The sequence below is a fragment of the Diadema setosum genome, chromosome 1 (assembly GCF_964275005.1).
Source record: "Diadema setosum chromosome 1, eeDiaSeto1, whole genome shotgun sequence".
Taxonomy (NCBI): Eukaryota; Metazoa; Echinodermata; class Echinoidea; order Diadematoida; family Diadematidae; genus Diadema; species Diadema setosum.
The window spans coordinates 6406358-6423216 of NC_092685.1; the positions used below are offsets into that span (position 1 = coordinate 6406358).

The following is a 16859-nucleotide window of genomic DNA, read 5'->3' on the forward strand; positions in this document are numbered from 1 at the left end:
CCAGAGTTATAAAAAAGAAAGACAAGATCATCCACAGATTGGTTTGGCAACCACAAACAGATTATTCTGTATACTGTACGTGTGTAACTGTATTGAAAAATGAAAGTATACAATTGAAGGCTGTGAGGACTGAAGGAGATGGGAATTGATCTGCTCAGACATACATCACAGAATGTACTATAGTACATAGAGTGTATAATTGTATGTGATCAATAATTGTATTGACCACATATCAGTGTACTCTAATAATAATAATAATAATAATAATAATAATAATAATAATAATAATAATAATAATAATAATAATAATAATAATAATAATAATAATAATAATAATAATAATAATAATAATAATAACAATAATAATAATAATAATAATAATAATAACAATAATAATAATAATAATAATAATAATAATAATAACTCATGCTTGGTAAAATAGTTTGACACTCACTGCAAATGCTCTGACAACACATAACATACATGCACTGTGGAGGAGATGACATTCAAATGCTGCTCTGGTTAATAGCAAAAAAATAATTACACTTGCCTGGCATTAAAGACTGAAAATGTAGTACAATGTAATATAACACAGTAAACATCAATATTCATGACTCTTTATGGCACTATGTGGAATGAAAGATTATCTGTACTGCATATGATATAATTTAAATACATAGATGATTGTAATCAGTACCTGGATATACATTTTTTTGTCTTTTTTTTTTTTTTAAAGAATGTACATGAACAACTTTGCTGAGCTGTATAATAGGAGCAATGCCCATAAAAAGAATTGCAGTCATTGTAAGTTACATCTGCAGTTACCATGGCAACAAATTCTGAGCTCACTGCTGATTGACTATTTCATCTCTGCTGCAATACCAGTTGTCAATATTGTACATTGTAAGTGTTCCAAAGTACTTTGTCCGATGGCCCGACTTCCTTGCGACATGAAATACATCAACAAAATGATAAAATAATCTTCATACACACATGCTACGATATTTAAATTTGAGTTTTGCACACCATCATTGCACATAGAATGATTTGGAAGTCTTGAAACTGAAACATTTCATGACAAATTCAGTCTCCTTTCAACTTGCACATCCATTTCAGTGTTTGAGAAGAGCTAGCTCACCATACAGATGTAAATTCATGACATCATAATACTCCTGAAGTGGACTACAGGAACATAGAGGCTGCAGATGTTGGTAATGCTCCATGCAACCTGCTACAGCCTTTGCTCTGTTTCACATTTATGTGGTAATGCTTGCCAAATACAAAAAGATGACTTTTGGCTTTCCTACACTGTATATTTTGCATTTGCCTAATCCTTTCAATGAAGTTGATGCTTGATACATTGTAGTATAACATGGTACCCATGCGTTCATCTGTGAGACTGCCAAAATTTCCATTACAAAAACATGCAACAGATTGTATGTTTTGTTTATTTGACACTTGGATGGTCTTTGACTCACTTGGACACCAGTCTTTAATTCATTGCAACTACCAACATATAACAGGGAAAACATAGGTTGATCAATGAACAAACATGCAATTGATTGTACACTGAAAAAAAGAAAAAAGAAAAAAAGGCCAATGACCTGATAAACTTGACTACACAGAAGTTATTCAAATACCCATAATTTTGGAAATACAGGCATTGAACTAGGTTGCATTTTCTCAACAAAATACGGGAAAATGCCCCCAAAATGTTGCCAGCCTAAAAATGTATCCAGCCAATGCAGGGCAGTATGATGAAGTATCACTAATCCTGCACTGCTTGTTACTAGTACCAAGTCCACTGTCGGCTGGGGATGGGTTTGCTCTAACAATCTGCCACATGTAGGGTAGAAATGAACAGACGTCTGTTTGCCATTTCAACAAAGCATTTGACTTTCAAAAGACACCTTCAGAGGATATGAGTATATTCCAGCACTACTTTTTGTTTTAGGACGCTTGATTCCATTGCACAAACAAACAAACAAAATCAAATTAAAGTCTCTGTTTAACTAACCTGAGGGATACATAAAGAATCACACGTCACATTACATGAGTCTACAAAAATATTCAACCGTCATTTCTACAGGAAATGCTTGTGTATCTTTAAATCTCTTCACTTCTTAATTGCATCCACGCCTCAGATACAACAGTTCAACACACTATGGGGTACTTTTTACCTCGTCATTTTCAGTTAAAGGTTACATACATAATGGTTTCTTCACTTCATAAATAGCCTAAAATGAAGTAACCACAGTTAAGATATCACTGACTGACAAACACTAGGAAGCTGTACTAGTCATTTGAGTTAAGGTCCTGCTTTCAGCTTATGATAAATGGCAAGACAACTTACTCCTTTACATAATTTATGAAGTGTAAAAAAGGTGATGGAAATCAAATAGTTATAATACTGCACAAGATTGATACATTTAATGGATATCCACATAAGGACACTGAACACAGCCCTTGGGAGTAACTCCCTCATGCATTGGAAGTGAGAGGTTAAAACAAAAGACAGCTTCCAATTCCTTTGAGCATATTACAAACTGACATTCAACCCAGTGAAGACTAACATAGAGAGCCTTTGAGTCAGAAGGAAGAAACTTGGAATGACAAGGTGACTCTCATATACCGATATGAGAGGCAAACGCAAGTTTTATAAGCATGCCACTACAACCATAGACATCACATATTGTCACTGAATAACTGGTAATGAAGCGACATTTAGTTTGAAATACAGGCCTATGGCCTAGACTTTGAAACGAGAGTACTACTGTCAAACGTGATATTTGACAAGACGTCTCTGACAGACTAAAAGTATACTGGCAACTGATTTTAGCGAGAGCCATTAGTCTAGTATGCCACTCATGCGATCTTCAGCTTCAAGTTTCTGAGAAAGGTTAGTTATGAATTACAGAAAGGTCATGTACCAACGTGACAACATATGATCTACAGCGTGTACACTTGTTAGGTGTGACTACAGAAGTCATGCACTCAGAGGGTAAAATGCAGTTAATAACAGTAGGTAAACCTCTCAAGACAACTGGTCCATAATCCTACTGACCTTTTTTTTTTTTTTCCAATATAAATCGTCTTACCAATGGGACTGATGGCATCATAAATGAATCAATGATACATTTGGCACCTGTCCTCAAATACAGCTTGTCTTTAAGAAGAAGGAGAAGAAGAAGAAGAAGAAGAAAAAAAAAAGATGACGAGTAGGAGTCATATTCAGACCTCAAATGCTAAGGGATGTTGGTGGAGCTGCATTTTTATAAAGAGGCTCCAAAGATAACTATCATATCTCCTCAGACAATGCTTTCACGATGTGGTATTCAACTTGCCATATTTACTGGAATGAACAAATCAACATTAGAAGAAGTACAAGATACGGGCATGCTTTTGATAACAATTTTCTTGTCTGGTCACAAAGAAATAAAAACTCTCTCAAGATAGGTTAGTTTGTGGGATGAAGAGCAGTCTTTCTTCAAAATGTGAATGAGCTAGCAGATTAGATCCGTGTTGAAAGTACATAGAAATATTTGTCATGTTCCAATCGTGGCAAAGTTAATTGGAAGTATGAAAAGGTAAGTAAACACGATGCCAACAGTGATTATCACAACAGAACAGCAATAAAGTTGCCCCTTTTAGGTCTGTTCAGTACAACAACACATTAAGAGCAACCCGTAGCATCCCTCTGGCATATCCTTAAATATAATTTTCAAGGATTTACATAACTGTAATAGAGTAGGCACACAAAAACATGGCAGTTGTACATACAAGTTGATGACGGATACAACGTTTAAAAACTTTTTATTTTCAAAATACAGACCGAGAGTGCTAAAAGCTTTCACCTTTCTACCCCCTTTCACTTTTCTTCCCCTTTCACGGGCAGTCTCTAAAATGCCTTTTGAGAACAAAGCAACTGGACTGTCTGATAATTATTAGAGCCAGAAATGGCCAACCATTCAAATGACTAGGCAAAGAAATGAGTATAAGGCACACGGGATCACATGAGCTACTGCCAATGATGTGCTGTAAGCCAAAAATGAATTACAGAACCAAGTAAACTATGTACTTATATTGACTGTACTGTCTCTCCAGGGCATGTTAAAGCCATCTCTTCTTACAAAGCACTTCTAATCACTGTTAGTTGCTATACAAAATAGTACTGGTCATATCATTAAAAAAAACAATGACTAAAACACGAATGAAAAAAGAAATACAACAAGAAATTATTCTTCAGTTCACCTGCCTTCGACTTTGCAGCCAAAGGCATAATGACAGCTGCACTCTAAAACTTGTCCACATGTGGATAAATGCACAAAAACATAATATGTGGTATATAAAAAGATACAAAACACAGAACTGTTTGATATTAAGCATGTATGATCTGAAGCATCGTTATGAAGTAGTGGTGGTGGGTATCCTCGTAAAGATTACAATCTTGTGTAAGAAAGGGGAGAATGTTCCTGTGGCTGGGTGTGTAATCCCTCCAGGAGCTAGTCCCACATCATTGCTGGGTTGGTTTGGTGTTTTGTTTTGTTTTGTTTTTCTTCACAGCCACGCTGGAGTTCACAAGTGATTCACCTTTGAACCCTGGCCCACAGGAATCACACAAACTGTGCACATTGATTACAGAAGTCTACAGAAGATAGCAGCCATCGTCGTCGTCATCATCATCATCATCATCATCTTCATCATTGTCAACCTGGCATCCAAGGCAGCGGCCTCTGTGGTGGTACTGTGGATGTTTATCTCGTCCACTGTTCTCACACTCTGCATCAATATATCACGCACCTACAGAAGTTCCAAGTCACCGTTGTCCTGACTCAGTTTGGTTTCCATGGCAGTGGCCTTGGTGGTGGCACTGTGGCTGCATGTCTGGTCTGCTCACCACACAAACTGCACCATTCAGCTGGTCTACAGAAGCTCCCAGTCATCATCATCCTGGCTGAGTTTGGTTTCCATGGCAGCAGCCTTCGTGGTGGCACTGCGGATGTACATCTTGGTCAGCCGATGGAACAGGCGGCTCTCATTGTTGATTGTCCAGAGCTCATCATTTTGAGAAACTGTGAAACAGGAGAAATTATCACACACGATGATTTAAAAACAAAACAAAACAAAACAAAACCTGGTATGAAAAATACCAGTGGCCTTTATATGTACTGTAGGACATTTAATTCACACATCATATCGCTGTTATTTTCTCATCCACGTTTAATCCACTATGCTTTATCTATTACACCTATTACTTGCTTAAAAAATTACACTAAAACAATGTCCAACTCAAGAATTCCACATTTGGCCTCGAGGATTTGAAATACTTGATTATTACATCAATTGGTAAAGTTGTTATCTACACAACACATCCGCCTTGATACTATAATGCCCGCACAAACTAGATAAAGTCACATAGTATTCAAACATTATGATCAAGAAATGATAAAAAAAAGTGTACAAATGGATTGAGAAGTATTGTATCTCCAATATCAGCACTTACCTGTGACGTGCCTAAAGTTTCCAGGTATCTTCTTCCAGTAATCGCCGGTGGCGTTCTCACTAGAGATACCAAAGCGACAAGCCAGCTCCCCGTTGGGGCACAGCGCCCACACAGAGTCTGTGCTGATGCACAGCTGGTTGGCTTGGGTGCCTGTTCACAGGTCCATGAGAGATGACATAAGAGAAATGCTATAAGGCACATATGCAAGCACATCAAAATCAAAGAAATTAGGATATAATGAGTCAGTAATGACAGTAATGAGTAACTGTCGACAAGACACATTTAAGAAAATGCTTAGTGAAGAGTACATCTGTCTTCATTACACATGTATGCAAAGTTTTGTTTGGTTCTGATATACATAGATGCAACATAAATGCATACATATGCATCTGAATACTCCTAGCATGGGCTTTGCAATTCCGTCCAAATGAATTCTCTCACATTTTAGGACAGATTTACATCTTGCACATTCATTCAATATAAACAAATTTCATTTCAGTCACAATCCCTCAACTACAAATGAGGAACTTGAGGAGCAGTTGTGGCTCAGTGAATACCACCATGGACTACCAACCTCAATGTCCCTGGTTTGAGTCCCTTGGGTGCAGTGGTTGCACCTCAAGGTAAAGCACTTTAGCCTCATTGAATACTTCTCTTCTTTTTTTTTTTGGGGGGGGGGGGGGAGGGGGAACCCAAAACTGTCAGATCTGTAGTTGCTTGCATATAGGGATTCAGTGCTTCCTTAGTGGTCTTGTTTAAAAAAAAAATGCATTAAAATAAAAAAAAATCATAAAAATATGTATAAAAATATTTAAAATGCTTGATCAGTTACCTTTCCCAATTTCTAACTTCTCACACCTAAGATTTTTTAAGGCTTCCCACTAAAACATCCATCAATAGCCAATGACTTTTGTGCAGCATGATACGATTTTGTACATGAACGTACACTTGCATGAGATATAAATTGCTCACAATGGCATGTGCTACCTTAACACAACATAAATGTGTCATGTGCTGAGCTCCCTATGAATCGTCGATGAAGGCAAGATAAACACACATCATTTTTATTCCATTGCTCATTCATAAGAAAGATGGGTTCCCCTACTAAGATTGGGACTAAGGGACTGACAAAAACTGGCTCAAATGCTAAATTTTACAAGCAGCCTGATACATACAAAACCTGCTGATAATGGACACATGCTGATACTGATGCAACGTACCAAGAGTTGACACGTTTAGAACAAACTAACCCCGATGACCTACCTTCCACAGGCTCCCATCCTAGGCCAACAGGCAAGTTCTTAGACACGCCTTGCCTGGCATACACAGTCTTTTTGTTGTCGATGGCCCACACGATGTTGCTGGTGGGGCTGCAGAAAACATGGGTGAAGTACACTCCATAGCCCACCGGCCTTCCATCCACCGGTACCCAGGCCAGCGGGAGGGCGTCGTACTTGGGCAGGACCACTCCCAGCCGGAAGTGGATCCCACCCATGGAGTCGACAGCCCACACAGCATCACTGCCAAGCGTGAAGTGGGCCATGTTCTTATTCCCTGTAGGCAAGACAATGAAACTTGAGATGATGTTGGCCCATTGTCAATAAACTACAGTACTTTCAATACAATCCAGGCTTAATCTGTGTTTCACGATTGTCTCATCGAGGGCAACACTTGCCTTGTATGAATTAGCAGGTCTGAATATCTCAAACACATGTATAACACAGACATATCTAAATCATCTGTTTAAGAATCAAGACAGCTACAATTTGTATCAAGACAGCTACAATTTGTACAATTTCCTTTCATTAGCATGCTTATTCTCATGTCATCTTTCAAGTGATCTTTTTTCTTATCTTTCACAGTTTGTTTCCCGCAGTATTGATTTGCTTTAATTTTGGTGGTGAGGGGGATGATATCAAGGAAAACTGACTCATAACCTGATACACAACGGTTTTCTGCTATAACAATCCTATAATGAAATAACATTCTAATGACCAAAGCAAATATCAAGCATAAAGTCTACAATGGCAACACATACAAGATATCAGAGCAATATTTCAAGTCACATATCACATTGTCATAAGCTATAACTGCATGAAAATGTTTAACAGAAATAATACTAATAGTAACAAGTTGTTTTTCTCTTCTTTATAGACCGCATAACATTGCTTAAGTACTGTAAAAGTTGATATTTTCACATGACTAATTTTTTTGCGCTTGGTTGGGCAAGAAGAGTTTCGCTTGTTTTTAATTCCACGGAATCAAGACATCAACTACTGGAACATATGACAAGCAAAAATATTTGCATGCTTTTATTTTCGCGCTAGTTTCTGGTTGCGCGAAATACGCGAAAATCTCAACACTGTGAAAATTTACACTTCTACAGTATCTCCATGCAAGAGGTAGATAGACAGAAACCAGCAGAAAGAGCATGCCTTAGAGAAGTACTTACCAAACTGTGCAAGATTCAACCTTTTCCACTTGGCACCTCCGGGGCAGCGTTCAGAGATGTCCAGCCGAACATAGACCTGTCCCTGGGTGGACAGGGCCCACACAGCATTGGTAGTGGCACTGATGTAATCAAAGAGGATCCCGTCGGGAGACTGGACCATGACGGGCTTGCGTGTCTCTGGCGAGAAGCAGAAGATTTCCCCGCTTGTTTGCAGGGCCCATATCATGCCTGGAAGAAAGCGTGGGAAAATGTGCTGGTAAATCATTACTATTCAAGCATGACATCATGAAAATGATTTACGCAGAAAAAAAGGAGACATACAGAAAATGTGTGTGCGCAAGTAAGGGATTATTGTACAGAGATGATGTAACTGTCCAATATGATTTGCATATCAATTTCAGCTTAATCACTGTTACATGTGAACGATGAATTACTTTACTTCATGGCTAATTTCAACGACACTGTCACTGCTCTATTTGCTTAACCAGTTGAGGACTGGCTGATTTTGCTACACATGCATTTCCCACAGACACTTGCCCGAGTATACTCGGGACTCGTCCTCAACGGATTAACTTTACAGATTACATTGCAGATGTTTTCTGACAGCTAAGTTAACAGTCAAAGTCATGGGATGTATGCTTGTGTAACATCATCTAGATTGGGGGAGCAAAATAAGATGTATCTCCAATTTTCCACATACAGGATGCACTGTTATTATTCACTCTCGCTTTAATTCTGTCGAGACCATCCCTCATAGTACCATTGCTCATGTGAAGATGAAGACATTCTTGCTAGAGCCATGAAAGTGGTGAACCTGAAGCTACTGCAAATAGTGTTGGGGTGTTTACCCAAACATAGCAAATAAAACAGAGAAACCCTATTCAGACGTCACTTTCACATGCTCACACTTCACATTAAAAAAAAAAAAAAATAATGTTTTTCAGCATCTTTAAAAGCATTTCTTCAGTAGTGTTAAGCATGTACTAGGACTAGCTCAAAAGCACTACTGTAAGAAGAAAGCCAGAGGCACAAACCACTTGGTCCATAAGAGGGAGATGCACAGACACACTTCCATGTAGCTGATGTTGGCAGACCCAGTGGATTGGAGAGCTCCCATCGGGACCCTGGACAGCAATACATGGGTCAGACAATCATACATATAACAATAATAATATATCAATTCATAAAGCACAAAATCTATACACATATATTCTTCTGCGCTGCAAAAGCTTCTGATGTACTTGATAATAATAAATAGTTAAATGAAAAGATGTGTTTTGAGTCGTGATGTAAAGACTGCTACAGTGGGGGATTTCCTGACTTCTAATGGAAAGGTCATTCCAGAGTTTGGGAGCTGCACATGCAAATGCTCTGTCTCCCGATGTTACTTTTGTTTTACGTGTTGGAATTTGTAATGATTATGTATTATCATCAGCTGTCATAAATTGATATGGCTACAATAACTCTCGTTCGTTTTTCTGTTAAGTTAATGGCAGTGTAAGCTAGTTAGAGAGACATTGACCCTAATGGGGCTGAATCTCATTCAAGATTCAGTGTTGCCAACAGGCTTAGAGGGTATGACCTTAACAGGGTAAGGCCTCTGAAGTGCTAGGAAGGATGAAACATATATTTCATGACAACAAACAATAACATGCTTGAGTTTATACATGTATATCATTACAAAATGTATGTGTACACCTTTCAAAAACATAACATTCTTCTTAATGTGTTACGGTATAATACAGAATGGCAAGTCAAGCATTGTTATTCATCCTTTGCAGGAGGCTGCGAGGCAACATGGACTCTAATCAGAACAAATCAATAGAGACTGAAAAAAAAAATCATTCTTCAACACTATCACTTGAACAACACCCTGTCTGAGAATGATACCAATTACACAAAATCTGAATTCAGGTTAGTAAAAAGTTAGTTGTGTATGATTAATGACAAGAGGACACTGCTCAGTTGATACTGTTCGTCATAAGAATCTAAGGAATATTATTCATACCGAGCAGGTTTCCCTTGGAGACATGCAGCGTGGTCTTGAAGTGGTAGGAGCTGCAGACCCACACCCCCATGGAGTTGGCAGCGATGGCCGTGGCCTTGTAGTACTGCTTCTTTAGCCAGTTGACCACCCGGTCCACCCTGGTGGCACTGCCAGCCATATTGACCATCATGCGCAGGACGTTGGGATCCTCCATGAGGTACTCGCTCATGCAAACCTATTCGCAAAAAAAACAACAAAAAAAACCCAAAACAAACAGAGACAGGCTGATTGTAGTGGTGATGTGACTTGCCTGGCACTGTGTCATTGCAATGTCCAATGATGTACCTCTTGATACTACAACATTTAAGTTCTCAGTTGTTGTTGTTTGTTTGTTTGTTCTATTCCATCAGAGAGGATGGCTGGATAGCCCATATTCAGCTATGTTAAGCTGGTCTTCCATGGGGTCCAGTTGGATGTGAGGTGGGACCACTTCACCAGGTTAAACACCCTGCTCTTTGCGATGAATGAATGAAGTGGGATCTTTTACGTGCATGAGTTGTTACTCTCTCATACACGGGACCTCCATTTTATGTCCTATCCGAGGGAAAGAATGTTTTGCCTCTTGCTAGAGGGGACAGTATGCTTACACACAACATTGCTCAGTCCAGACTCGGGTTCAAACCCGGGCTGTGTGATCGTGAGGCAGATGCGCTACCGACTGAGCCAACTCACCACCCTAATTGCTATTGTTCATCCAGAGCTTCAACCTTCTGGCCTAATATCTAATTGCCGATTTACACTGCGTCTCCCCCATTTTACAAATTGTGATACAGTGCAATTTCAAGCCTTGACCATGGTTGCTGACCCATAACCTTCACCTGATTTTTCATACCATCAAAGTGTATGAATTACCCTATGACACTATACACAATGTTTAATTGCTTTATTGTAATGTTATTGCCATGATTGTATTGTAACTTTACACCACAATTTTGAGATATTTGGGATTCAAGCAGGCACAAGAATCCAGGAAAAATTTATCACCTAAGAAACATTCATACGAAACATTCAATTGTTTGTGCACATGTATCAATATGCAGATGGGGGAGGGGGAGGGGTAATTGAGGCACAGTTTAACATAATACTTCTGGCAGGGGACTCTGGGGCAGCAGTACATGCATGCACTAGTTCTATATAGGCAACCCTCAGTAAATAAGACTATAGTTGATGTTCCCAGCAACCACGGCATTCCCGTTTCAGGCCACCGTGGACAAAACGGGATGGACTTGAAACAACACGGTGCGACGGGATAGGCAAACGCGACAGGCCGTGATTGCCATGGATGCCTTGTCAGATCTTTAAACTGTCCAAAAATTTGCCATGGCAGTCCCGGTGCTAATGAAGAATCTTGTATGAAGTGATAAAAGCAGGGTAAACGCAACAAAACGGGGCTGCACATTATAGGCCACAACAAAACTTGGAGGCAGTCCGTTGCGGGACGCAACTGAAAGTATTGATTGTCTAGCCTGACCAGACGCCGTGAGAACAGCGTCTGATAGCTATATGTTTACCACGGCCAGGACTGGATCAATCAAGACTAGAATGTGAAGGGGGGGAGGGGGAAATGCATGAGATGTGTCTCATCTACCCACGGCACACTACATGGTATAAACGCAGCTTACGATATCAAATTCAATGACTGACCTGCCACCACTTCTGGTCATCTCCTACTGGCCTTTCCATGCTGACCCCTGTTCTGAACCACACTGTACCCGTATCGGTGATGGCCCAGCCAGTGTTCTTGGAGTCCAGAGCTATGCTCACCATCTTCAGATGCCTGTTCCATTTGGTTTGTAAAAATTACAGAGGGAGAAAACAGACAGACAGAAAGACAGACAAGAGGACAGATACACACGAACCCACAGAGACAAGGAATTGCAGTACCCCATCACAGAAAGTGTTAAAAAAGGAGGGGAAGGACAAATGTAGGAAACGGTTACAAGATAAACACTGGATTTACATAGCAGATTTAGTCAAGACATTCCATTTCTAGACTACATGTATGTTCTACTGTTGTAATAGAAAGCTCCAACTATTTACAGCAGCAAAGGCAATCACTGAATGCATCAGTGCTGCTTGGCTTGCACACTGACCTGGCAAACCAGAACTACACAGAATTTACAGTATTCTCGAAAATTTGCAAAGGGATCTGCTCGCATTAACATCTTGTTGTCCTGAACAAGCATTGTGTTTACGAATTACAATCTATTTGCACCAAGATGTGACAGTGCACGCTGACAGATATGAAGAAAGATGCTGCAGACTTACTCATTATCTGGCAGTTCTGCCCAATGTGTTCCCTGAGACTTCCTGGTAGTGATTCCCACTCTGTATACCACTTTATTCTGCATGGTCCTGGCCCACACCACTCCATTGTTCGCTGCAATCTGTACCACATGGGCATTGCTCTCAACCAAGAGGTCCTTGCTGTAGGGCTTGTCCCGACAGAGTCCCTTCTGTACACACAGCTGTCCATTCTGCTTGATGATCCACGCAATGTTCTCATCCAGGCACACTTGAGAAACCTCTCTTGACACCTCGTTCCACCTGAAGCCCACTGGGCAGCGTTGAGTTATAGCTGTGCTGGCATGTGCTGACAGAGTCTTTGGGTGCACGCGCCAGACGATGTTGCCTGATGGAGAAACGGCGATGAGGCGAGAGTGCGCATCCTTGAGCTTGCTCCATTTGCAGGCGATATCGGAGCTGAGGCTGTGGTGAACACGGTCCCGGTGGTCCACGTACCAGATGTGTCGCTCAGAGGCCAATAACTGGAAGATGTATGTTGGGGTTGTGCACTGCATCCAGCTCCCTGCTAGTTTTTGCTGGATGCTCTCTGGTAGTGACGGCTCTACTTCATCTCCTTCGTCCGACTCATGACTCTCCGTTTCAGAGTCATCACTGTTGGCTGCTTGGACGACCTCATCCTTGCCTGCTTGGGCTGTTAAGTCCTCTTCAGATATGGATTCTTTCATAAGCATGACTGTCTGTCTGTATTTGGAGTAGATGTCCTCAAATTCAGAGACTGGTCTTGAGGCATCTGCCGACATCTTCACCTTTCCAAGATATCTGTTTTTCTTCCGTTCAGGTATCACTGGAAGTTCATCTACCGTGTCTTCCTCCTTCTCCTCAATTGGAGCATCTGAAGGAACTATGTTCTGTGGTTCTGCAAACTTTGCAGCTCTTTCATCAGCTGACACATTTTCAAGTTCAAAATCCTCCATAACTACCCCTAGTCTTCGCGTCTGCTCAACACTAGACAAACCCCTTGGGGACCTAGGACTTCTGAGGGGAGACAACTCCCCATTGCTTCGCTTTGGCTGATCCTCAGCATTTAAAGACTTTGGCATACTAATGCTCAATGGTTGTTTATGACTACCACTGTCTAATGTAGTATGGCTTTCGACGGGTTGTTGAACTGATTCCTCACCAACTGATTTACAGCCTGTACTTGAGGTCCTTGCCTTCTCTTCATATGGACATTTCAGTGACCTAGGGAGTGACTTTTCGCCTACTGAATTCAGTTCTTGCATTTCAAATTCTTTCTTTGAATTCACTGACGACGTTGTACAAATTTCAGTTTTACTTGTCAATGGGGCATCCTCAGCTGCGGTCCCATTTCCAGGGACACCAGATTTTTCCAATTCTCCTGGGAGTGATAATTTGTCCACTTTCGCATCAACTCCTGTAAGACTTTCTGCTTCTGGAGACTCCTGTCCTGAAGAAATTTCTTCAAGTGTCTCACCTTCCTTGATGGCTTCTAGGAAAGGGGCTGTCTTCTGTCTTGTTGAGGAAACCTCTGCATTGTGAGCATCTACATGTGATGAATTCTGTTCGCCTATTTCAACATTGGTGGCCACTTTTGCACCTAAGTGTAGAAGAGCAGGAAAGAATAGGAGAGAGACAGGCTACATAAAGGTGAGTTTCTTTGAGAATTCTTGATTGCCTATATGCATTAATCACATCCTCAAATTCCAAGATGTGCCACTTGTAAATATGCACTTGTGATTGATATAATTCTTGATCGAAGTATGATCATGTTTGAATTCATAATATTCAGTATGAATCACATGTAATCAATATTACTGGCAACAGTAACAGACGAGAGCGCACATGGATATATTTTTAGTATTAAGACCCAAATGAAATAATAATATTAAAGCGATACACCTACACATCAAGACAATCTACAGATTTGAAGAAAAATACAGTTGAAAGAATAACTGTTTGAAATATGTGATTTTGTGAGTTACCTTTGACAGTTTTCCTTTTCTTTTTCGTTTTGGACCTCGGCTTGGGTTGAAACACTATACTTTCAAAGTTTCCATCTATGTTGCCCAAAGTGTCTTTGCTGATTTTGAATGCAGCAGACTGTCGTTTGTTCAAGTTCTGCACCACATGTGCTGACTGGTCCTCCGCTGGATCCTCAGTAATCACGATAGAAACCCGATCCACGGCACTCTCATTGCCATTTGCTAACAAATTTGAACCCGTCGAACCTGTCCTTTCACATGATCTATCACTACTCGAGGGGACCACTTCACTCATTTTCTTGTCTATATTGCTTGTCTCACAGGGCACCTCTGTTTCAGGACAGACAATGCTACTGGATTGCTCTGTCGTTTCCCCTGCTGGCTCTGCTCGTTCCTGTTGAGAAAGTTCTCCACTGGTTTGATTCGATAAGTTGGCAAGAGGGTCTACTGGAAACACCTGTCCGCTGGGTGACACCTCACCACTCATTGAGCTTGAGTTCACGACTGAGACAAGCAACTTCTCAGACAGCTCGGCCTCTGGAGTACCAGGGTCAGCTCTGATTGGCTCATCACTGTTGACAGATGACCTGTCGCTCTTGACGCTGACATTGTCATCTGAGTTCCTCTCAGGGATGGGCAGGTTGAGCTTGAAGGATCGCTCCAAGTTTCGCTCCATCTTGTTCTTGGTCTCCAGGGCCTTATCGGTCAGCTCGTCTGCTGCTTTGCTAAGGAAGCCACGCATAGAACTGAATTTGCTTTTGATTTTGACAGATGTCATTCTTTCTGCAGGAGTTGGTGCACAGGGCTCCAGAGTCATGTCTGATGGGTTGCCGACAAGATTCAGGCGTATCACATGAATTTTACCGAAATCTTTATCCGATTTTGCAGGTTCTGCAAGAAAGGAAATGTATCAATATATCAGAGTTATCTTCATAACTGATGAACCTATAGCTGATTGGAATAGGTAGATTGTGGTGCAGGGCAGGTATCAAAGTGGCCTATGAGCATGACAGGGAAGTCTAAATGAAACTGGGGATTCCACCAATAATGCACCAAAATGCCTTCTACAGATATGCAGATATTTGCTTTATGAACGGTATATCATACAAAAATGGGAATTTCTACCAATGACATTGCCCAAGAGATAAAAAAGTAATTACAATATAAAAAAAAATAAATTTCAAATTAAGCTACATCCTCTTATAGTTTCATATACACTTTTAAGATAAATGGGCAGTTTTTCTAAAATATTGTGTATCCTCAGCAAAATGCATAAGCAGATGTCCTTTAAAATTTCTTACAAGCCAATTATGTATCAATACACACAGGAATAAAGCTTTTTGCACAGTGGTTCAAGACTCGGTGTACAAATGATTTCAGTTTCTGAATCACACTTTTCATGAACACGTAACTTGAGGAAATGAAAGAGGCAGAAATTATTAGATAATCTAAGAGCATGTATACCTTTGTTCATTTGAAGCTCAGGTGTACTAGCAATACGAACAAGGTTCCTTTCACAACCTTTCCTGAGAACAAAGATCTCATAGCGTGTGACAGCCACAGTAACAATGCTGCCCAGTTCGCCAAAGTTGCTGGCCACCACGAGAGCCCCCTCGGGACCACTGGGCTGCAGGACCACGAGAGAGGACAGTGACCAACTGACCAGAAGCCCGCTACTGTATGGCAGCAGGTGACCCAGCTGAAGTTCTGTCGGGGGTGGGATGACAGCGGGGGGCGTGTCTGGGAGGAGTTGAATGGGTGAGTGCTCCTTCCCAATCAGGTCCTTGAACATAATGGTTTCCAGGACCACGCCCTCCGGGTTGGCATGCCACAGACGCCAGCCGGGCCTTGCCACATACAAGGTGGCGTTGCTAGGCTTACACAGGCCTGGGTTGAAATGGGCTCCATAGCTGCCTCTGTAGAAGGGAATAATAAAGTAAAAAGAAAATACAAAATTTAATCATTCCTATAATTTCACTTAACATTCAAATTCTAACTTGCATTCTTACTTCCAAAGCAAATCAAACTTCAAAAGAAAAGAGCATATAAACCCATGCCTTAAAAAATTGAAACAAATGCACTGCTTTTGAAAAAGGAAGAAAAACAAAGAAAATTAATGAATTGAATGCTATAAAATGTTTGTAAACATTTAATCATAAACTCTAGATGGTAGTGAATTTCTTTACAATATGATCATACTGGCTTACTCAGCCACAGACTTGGCCAAAATCATGATATTGAGAGCAGCCTCTCCTTCAAATCCAGATACTTGCTCGCTAAAATGATGCTCTCAAACACACAGATAACTGAATTGATTATTTTGCCCGTCCTCAATGGGTTAATACTTCTGTTCATGCAGTTGGTTATAACCAACTGCATGAACAGAAGTATTGGGGTCATCCCACAAGACCGACACCCATGAGTCATACAGCCCACGAGTCCTACAGCCCACAAGTTCGACACTAGGCGAATAAAGCCCATGAGACCGACACTAGGCAAAAACAGCCCACAAGTTCGACAGATACAACACAGGGTTTGATGTGTCGGTCTCGTGGGCCTTGTTTGCTTAGTGTCGCTCTCATGAGCTGTATGACTCGTGGGTTGTAT

General features: G+C 40.7%; 1 protein-coding gene across 1 annotated transcript in view; it reads right to left on the reverse strand.

The window, feature by feature from the left end:
• Positions 1-3219: 3219 nt before the first annotated feature.
• LOC140226187 (tectonin beta-propeller repeat-containing protein 2-like) overlaps positions 3220-16859 on the reverse strand; it is a 33256-nt gene continuing 19616 nt past the window's right edge. Inside the window, exons 6-15 of the mRNA XM_072306681.1 lie at positions 15717-16168; positions 14253-15143; positions 12271-13867; positions 11647-11779; positions 9964-10177; positions 8990-9079; positions 7956-8183; positions 6767-7057; positions 5504-5653; positions 3220-5072 (exon numbers count right to left, since the gene is read on the reverse strand). Coding sequence (XP_072162782.1) covers positions 4924-5072; positions 5504-5653; positions 6767-7057; positions 7956-8183; positions 8990-9079; positions 9964-10177; positions 11647-11779; positions 12271-13867; positions 14253-15143; positions 15717-16168 — 4195 coding nt within the window. The 3' untranslated portion in view covers positions 3220-4923. The remainder of the gene's footprint in view (positions 5073-5503; positions 5654-6766; positions 7058-7955; positions 8184-8989; positions 9080-9963; positions 10178-11646; positions 11780-12270; positions 13868-14252; positions 15144-15716; positions 16169-16859) is intronic.